The sequence below is a fragment of the Terrapene carolina genome, unplaced genomic scaffold (genome assembly GCF_002925995.2).
Source record: "Terrapene carolina triunguis isolate 2854851 unplaced genomic scaffold, T_m_triunguis-2.0 Scaffold357, whole genome shotgun sequence".
NCBI lineage: Eukaryota > Metazoa > Chordata > Testudines > Emydidae > Terrapene > Terrapene triunguis.
This window is the reverse complement of record NW_020664708.1, coordinates 227254-235680: the sequence shown is the minus strand read 5'-3', so window position 1 is coordinate 235680 and position 8427 is coordinate 227254. Positions and strand designations below refer to the sequence as shown.

The following is an 8427-nucleotide window of genomic DNA, read 5'->3' as shown; positions in this document are numbered from 1 at the left end:
ATCCACCATTTCCCTTGGCAGTTTGTTCCAAAGGTTAATCACGCACTGTGCTAAACATTTGGCCCTTATTTCCAGCTGAAATTCATCTGGCTTGGGCTTAGCTCTGCCTTTCTCTGCTATATTACAGAGCCCGTTATTACCCATGGTTTTCTCCCCATGAAATTCTCCATAAAATCATAGACTTTAAGGTCAGAAGGGACCATTATTATCGTGTAGTCTGACCTCCTGCACAATGCAGGCCACAGAATCTCACCCACCGACTCCTGTAACAAACCACTAACCTATGTCTGAGTTATTGAAGTCCTCAAATCATGGTTTAAAGACTTCAAGGTGCAGAGAATCCTCCAGCAAGTGACCCGTGCCTCACACTGCAGAGGAAGGCGAAAAACCCCCAGGGCCTCTGCCAATCTGCCCTGGAGGCAAATTCCTTACCGACCCAAAATATGGCGATCAGCTAAACCCTGAGCATGTGGGCAAGACTCACCAGCCAGCACCCAGGAGAGAATTTTCTGTAGTAACTCAGATCGCACCCCATCTATCATCCCATCACAGGCCATTGGGCTAGTAGTCAAAGACCAATTAATTGCCAAAATTAGGCTATCCCATCATACCATCCCCTCCATAAACTTATCAAGCTTAGTCTTGAAGCCAGATATGTCTTTTGCCGCCAATGCTCCCCTTGGAAGGCTGTTCCAGAACTTCACTCCTCTGATGGTTAGAAACCTTCATCTAATTTCAAGTCTAAACTTCCTGACGGCCAGTTTATATCCATTTGTTCTTGTGTCCACATTGGTACTGAGCTTAAATAATTCCTCTCCCTCCCTGGAATTTATCCCTCTGATATATTTATAGAGAGCAATCATATCTCCCCTCAGCCTTCTTTTGGTTAGGCTAAACAAGCCAAGCTCTTTGAGTCTCTGTTCTTAAGACAGGTTTTCCATTCCTCGGATACAGCCCTTCTCTGTATCTGTTCCAGTTTGAGTTCATCCTTCTTAAACATGGGAGACCAGAACTGCACACAGCATTCCAGATGAGGTCTCACCAGTGCTTTGTATAACAGTACTTACTCCTCCTCATCTCTACTTGAAATACTTCACGTGATGCATCCCAAGACCACATTAGCTTTTTTCACGGCCATATCACATTGGCGGCTCATAGTCATCCTGTGATCAACCAATACTCCAAGGTCCTTCTCCTCCTCTGTTACTTCCAACTAATGCATCCCCAGCTTCTAACATTTTTTTTTGTTATTCATCCCTAAATGCATGACATTGCACTTTTACTATTACATTTCATCCTATTACTATTACTCCAGTTTACAAGGTCATCCATATCTTCCTGTATGATATCCCGGTCCTTCTCTGTATTGGCAATACCTCCCAGCTTTGTGTCATCCACAAACTTTATTAGCACATTCTCACTTTTTGTGCCAAGGTCAGTAATAAAAAGATTAAAGAAGATTGGTCCCAAAACCGACCCCTGAGGAACTCCACTAGTTAACTCTTTCCAGCCTGACAGTTCACCTGTTGTAGTCTCCCCTTTAATGAGTTCCTTATCCACCTTTCAATTTTCATGTTGATCCCCATCTTTTCCAATTTAGCTAATAATTCCCCATGTAGAACTGTATCAAATGCCTTTCTGAAATCAAGGTAAATTAGATCCACTGTGTTTCCTTTGTCTAAAAAATCTGTTACCTTCTCAAAGAAGGAGATCAGGTTGGTTTGGCACAATCTACCTTTTGTAAAACCATGTTGTATTTTGTCCCAATTACCATTGACCTCAATGTCCTTAACTACTTTCTCCTTCAAAATTTTTCCCAAGACCTTGCATACTACAGATGTCAAACTAACAGGCCTGTAGTTACCGGGATCCCTTTCCCCCCCCCTTTCTTAAAAATAGGAACTATGTTAGCAATTCTCCAGTCATACAGTACAACCCCTGAGTTTACAGATTCATTAACAATTCTTGCTAATGGACTTGCAATTTCATGTGCCAGTTCCTTTAATATTTTTTTGGATGAAGATTATCTGGGCCCCCCGATTTAGTCCCATTAAGCTGTTCAAGTTTGGCTTCTACCTCAGATGTGGTAATATCTACCTTTGTATCCTCATTCCCATTTGTCATCCTACCATTATCCCTAAGCTCCTCATTAGCCTCATTAAAGACTGAGGCAAAGTATTTGTTTAGATATTGGACCATGCCTAGATTATCCTTAACCTCCACTCCATCCTCAGTGTTTAGTAGTCCCACTTCTTCTTTCTTTGTTTTCTTCTTATTTATATGGCTATAGAACCTTTTACTATTGGTTTTAATCAGGGCCGGCTCTAGGATTTTTGCCGCCCAAAGCAAAAACAATTTTGGCTGCCCCCCCCCCCCGTTTTTTAATTACCCCCACCCCCGGCCCCGCCTCAACTCCGCCCCTTCTCCAAATCCCCAGCCCTGCCTCCTCCCCCCAGGCTCTCAAGCCTGGGAGGGGGAGCAGCGGCACGGGAAACGGCTGTTTCGCGCGCCGCGACCGCTCGGGTTTGAGAGCCTGGGAGGGAGGGGGAAACTCCGAGTGGCTCCGGCGCGGGCGCCGCTTCTCCCCCTCCCTCCCAGGCTCTCAAGTCTGGGAGGGAAGGGGAGCAGCGATGCGCGCCGCGGCCGCTCGGGATCTCCCCCTCCCATCCCCTCTCAAGTCTGGGAGGGAGGGCGCGTAGCGGCGCGCGAGCAGCAGCGGAGGTGAGCTAGGGCGGCCGGGGCATATTTTTAGGGGCGGCATTCTGGCGCCGGCCATGCCGCCCCTAAAAATGTGCCGCCCCAAGCACCAGCTTGTTTTGCTGGTGCCTAGAGCCGGCCCTGGTTTTAATTCCCTTTGCAAGGTCCAACTCTACATGGCTTTTGGCCTTTCTCACTTTATCCCGACACGTTCTGAGCTCAATAAGGTAGCTTTCCTTGCTAATCCTTCCCATCTTCCACTCCTTGTAGGCTTTCTGCTTTTTCTTAATCACCTCTTTGAGATGCTTGCTCATTCAGCTTGGTCTACAACTCCTGCCTATGAATTTTTTCTCCTTTCTTGGGATGCAGGTCTCTGGTAGTTTCTGCACCTTTGACTTCAAGTAATTCCAGGCCTCCTCCACCTTTACATCCACAAGTTCTTCAGTCCAATCCACTTCCCTAAATAATTTCCTTAATTTTTTAAAGTTAGCCCTTTTGAAATCAAAAACCCTAGTCACAGATCTATTTTTGTTTATCCTTCCATTTAGTTTGAACTGAATTAGCTCATGATTGCTCAACCCAAGGTTGTCCCCTACAGTCATTTCTTCTATGCGGTCCTCACTACTCACCAAAACCAAATCTAAAATGGCATCCCCTCTTGTTGGTTCAGAAAACACTTGGTGAAGGAATCCATCAGCTATCGCATCTAGGAAAATCTGAGCCCTATTATTATTACCAGCACTTGTCTTCCAGACTATATCTGGGAAGTTAAAGACTCCCATGATCACACAATTCCCATTAGTATTTACTTCATTAAAAACATTAAAGAGGTCTCTATTCATATCCAAATCGGATCCCGGCAGTCTGTAGCACACCCCAAGCACTATCCCAGGGAGGCTCTAGTAGCTTTCTTCCCCAATGTGATTTCTTTTCTCCATTTGATTGTACTTTAGATAAGATAAAGAGATGAAGCTCTTTATGTCCCTCACTGGTCGCCATTTTCTGCAGCCTCCAATCCTTTTTGTGGCTCTTTTCTGCATGTACTCCACATTTTCAAATTGTGAAATGTGGACCATGGAACTGGATGCAGTTGGTTTCACCAATGCCATATGCAGAGGTAAAATCCTTCCCCTGCTCCAGCTCACCACTACAATGAGTTGGTTGTCCACAGTGACACCTAAATCCTTTTCAGGGTCCCTCAATTCCATAATACAGTGATCGAGTCTGTGGGTTGGGCCTGCATTCCCTATTCTGAGATAAGTTTGCATTTGACTGTATTAAAACATTTGTGTCCGCCCTGGTGGCCTCATTGTAACCACTCTGCCAATTTTGGGTCCTCCGCTATTTTATCTGCAGTGATTTTCTATTTGCTTCCATATCATTGATGAAACTATTAAATAGCATGGGGCCTAGAACTGATCCCTGCAGACCTGCAGTAAAAACACCCCCATTCCCTGTAATGCCCCATTGACAACTGCTTCCTGAGATCTGTCACTTAGCCAATTTTTAGTTTATTTTACATGTCCTCTACTGATATTGGATAGTGTTTTGATCTGAATGTTTTCTCTGACTACATCAAATGCCTCAGAGTCATTGAAGGCTATCGTATATGCACAGTCCCCTTGGTCAACCAAATGTGTACAGTCATTAAAGGATGAAAACTTATTTGACAAGACTGTTTCCATAAACCCTGTTGGTGACTCACATTCATTATATGACTAGACTTTTTGTTAACTAATCCCATGCCAGATTTTCCATTTTTTCCTAACCTTGTCAAATCGTTTTTAAAAAAAAATTCCCTTTAATTGTTAAAAGTTTATGTTTCTGGTGTTCGTAACCCTCAGGTTCTACTGTAGATGCTGCTTAACATCCTCCTTGACTGCTAATGGACTAGAATGTATTCCATCTGCTCATCTGATACGAGTTCTCCTCTTTCTTTACTGCAGAATTGTGGCTTGTTAGCTAGCTAATAAACTCTTCTTAAAGAACTCCCAATTTTCCTTTCCATTTTCCTCAATATTTTTTTCCTCCCAATCAGTTTTGTGGATAATTTGTCATTGTTGAGGAATTAGCCCTTTTGAAGCAGTAATTATCTATAGATATTACTGGTTGGGAACTGTTCTCTGTTTGTCCATTTTAATGTAATCAGTTCCATTCTGTTATTTTGTTCTCCTCTATCATATGCCCCCTTATTTGTGGCTTCTCTAAACTAAACAGTCCCAGACTTTTCACTCTGTCCGCATATGGCAGCCTCCACCATTCTCATAGCCAGTCTCAGAAATCCCCTTTCTATCTGCTATATCCTTTAGAGAGACTGGGTGACCACAACTGAGAGCGTTTCCAGAGCAGGTTGCTCTCCACCCCATTCCTTAGGCATCTGAACATTATCTTTGTTTTGGCCACTACTGTGAATCAGCAGGTGTTTCCATGGAACAGCTATTGATGACCCCCAGGTCTTTACCCTGAGATGGTTCTAGTTGGAATGTTTCCCCCGGCACATGGACTGGCAAAGCTTTGTTTTTTGTGCGTGTTTTTTTACACTTTCCGATTTTGAGCAACCAGGTGCCTGGGGGAATAGCATGGACTTTCTAGCCTGGCTTTCATTGCATTAAGGAACAATGAGGGATAACCACTATCCACATGTGTGTTTCCTGCTGGTGCCTATTAAGATTTCCCAGACCATGATGTGTAGAAATAATTGCTGCACGGAGGACCATCAAATATGGAATTGGCATTAGTAGGGTCAGTTGTTTATAATTCATTTCTCTGAAAAATGAAAATGTGTGTGAAGAGCAACCAAGCGGCTTCACCCATGAGAAAAGTATCCAGTAGTGCATGTAGTGGCTCATATTAACATGGTCTCTCCATCCAGGCTTTTGTACTACGACCATCACCCTGGGCCCTGGGAACGCCTCAGAGTTGAACAACTTCTTCCCTACTACATGTCAGATTCCAATAAAACCAACTTCACCAACCCCTCCACCTTCATCCTAGTGGGCATTCCTGGCCTGGAGGCGGCCCATGTCTGGATCTCCATCCCCTTCTGTGCCATGTACACCATAGCTGTCTTGGGGAACTTCATCATCCTGTTCATCGTGAAGACAGAACTAAGCCTCCATGGGCCCATGTACTATTTCCTCTGCATGCTGGCCATCGCTGACCTGGTCCTGACTACATCCACCCTGCCCAAAACACTGAGCATCTACTGGTTCAATTCCAGGGAGATTGATTTCAGTGCCTGCCTCTCCCAGCTGTACTTAATTCACTGCTTCTTATTGATGGAGTCTGGGATCTTTGTGGCTATGGCTTTTGATCGCTACGTGGCCATCTGCGACCCCCTGAGACATTCCACCATCCTGACAAACTCCATGGTTGCCAAGATTGGCCTGGCCGTGGTGTTTCGCGGCGGCATCCTCATACTGCCTTATCCCTTTCTGGTGAGGCAATGGCCATATTGCAGAACCAACATCATCCCCCACACGCACTGCGAGCACATAGCCGTGGTGAAGCTGGCCTGCGCCGACACCCGCGTCAGTAGTTACTACGGCCTCTTTGTGGTATTCTGTGTGAGGGGTCTGGATATGATTTTTATTGCTGTGTCCTACACCCAGATCCTCAAGGCCATCTTCAGCCTCCCCACAAAGGATGCCCGGCTCAAGGCTTTGGGGACCTGCAGCTCCCACCTCTGTGCCATCTTAGCCTTTTACATCCCAGGTCTTTTCTCCTCCCTCACGCACCGGTATGGCCACAATGTGCCCCAGCATTTCCACGTTCTCAATGCCAACATGTACCTACTGGTGCCCCCCCATGCTCAACCCCATCATCTACGGGGTGAGGACCATACAGATCAGGGACAGGCTGCTCCGGCTCTTTACTCATAAAGGGACTTAAAGTTTTCTCCTGGTGCTCTGGCTCTCAGACCGAGCTCTGTGCAGAGCTGGCTGGTGACATGACGCTGTGTTCTCTTCTGTGAATCACTGATTGGACAGTCAGAGAGACATTAGACCCTTTCCTGAACTTACTGTGCTGTGTCAGTGCGACAAACTGCGGAATCGGGCAGTGTAGAACTCATTGGTTTGCCACCCTTCTAATTACTGATAACTGGACCTCTGGGAATATAAGAACATAAGAATGGTCATACTGGGCCGGACCAAGGATCCATCTAGCCCAGTGTCCTGTCTGCCAATTGTGGCCAGTGCCAGGTGCCCCAGAGGGAATGAACAGAACAGGTAATCAAATGATCCATTCCCTGTCACCCATTTCCAGCTGCTGGTAAAGACACACCATCCCTTCCCACCTTGGCTATTGATGGGCCTTCACAACATCCTCTGGCAAGGAATTCCACAGCTTGGCTGTGTATTGTGTGAAGAAATGCTTCCTTTTGCTTGTTTTAAACTGTTGCCTATTCATTTCATTTGGTGACCCCTAGTTCTTGTGTTATGAGAAGGAGTAAATACCACTTCCTTATTTTCTTTTTCTACACCAGTTATGATTTTATAGACCTCTATCACACACACACCCCCTTAGTAGTCTCTTTTCCAAGCTGAAAAGTCCCATACTCGCCTCATACGGAAGCCGTTCCATACCCCTAATCATTTTATTGCCCTTTTTAACTTTTTCCAATTCCAATATATTTTTTTGAGATGGGGCAACCTCATCTGCACGCAGTATTCAAGATGTGGGCATCCCATGGATGTATATAGAGGTAATATGATATTTTCTGTTGTATTATCTATCCCGTTGCTAGTGATTCCCAACATTCTGTTTACTCTTTTGACAGTCGATGCCCATTGAGTGGTTGTTTTCAGAGAACTAGCCACCATGACCCCTGGGTCCCTGCCTCTTACCCCGCTTCCCCCCCAAGGCAATGCCGCTAGTACACATCTCCTCTCAAGGCCACAGCCACTTCTGCACCTATTCCCCCAAGACACAGCCCCGCTCCACCTCTTGCCTCTATGCCACACTCCCTTCTCCGCCTCTTGCCCCAACTCCCTGCCACTGATGCTCCCTCTTTTTCTCCCCTCCCCATCACTCACTGGATCACCTCCCCATGCCCAGTTGGGCTCCATCTTCTACGGGGCTGTGACGAAAGCTGCTGCAGCCTGACAAGGAGCCTGCAGTGAGTGCAGCGAGGAGGCAGCGCTGGGGCCGACAGGCCAGTCAGGATCGGAGAGGGAAGCAGCTGAGGGCTGGAAGAAGGGCTGTGTGGCAGACAGATGAGATTGTGCATCATACAGCTTGTGGGCCCTGTCAGGGTTCCCTTCCCACTCTGAGCTCTGGGGTACAGATGTGGGGACCTGCATGAAAGACCCCCTAAGCTTATTTCTACCAGCTTAGGTTAAAAACTTCTCCAAGGCACAAATCCTTCCTTGCCCTTGGATTAGTACCAAGTGAGTTAGACATAGGTTCAGGAAAAGGACCACTTGTAGTTCCTGTTTTCCCAAAATATCCCCCCCCCCGAGCACTTTCACCCTCTTTCTTGGGGAGGCTTGAGAATAATCTACCAACCAGATAGGCAAACAAGGTGAGCACACACCAGACCCTTGGGTTTTTAGGGCACTAAAAACAATGACGTTCTTAAAAGCAGAACTTTATTATAAAGACAAAAGTAAAAGAAGCACCTCTGTAACATCAGATTCAATCAGATTCAAACCACAGAGGATTCCCCTCTAGGCAAAACTTCAAAATTACAAAAACGGGGATAAACCTCAGCCTGGGGCTGCCCACACT

General features: G+C 46.0%; 1 protein-coding gene across 1 annotated transcript; it reads left to right on the top strand.

Moving 5' to 3' along the window:
* The first annotated feature begins 5639 nt into the window (after positions 1 to 5639).
* Positions 5640 to 6578, top strand: LOC112124215 (olfactory receptor 52M1-like). Its single transcript, XM_024222739.2, has one exon. It carries the CDS (start codon positions 5640 to 5642, stop codon positions 6576 to 6578), a length of 939 nt encoding a protein of 312 aa, XP_024078507.2.
* The last annotated feature ends 1849 nt before the right edge of the window (positions 6579 to 8427 follow it).

Bases quoted from the DNA above. Each gene is read 5' to 3' on its own strand.
- LOC112124215 (XM_024222739.2), top strand. From the start codon at position 5,640: ATGTCAGATTCCAATAAAACCAACTTCACCAACCCCTCCACCTTCATC.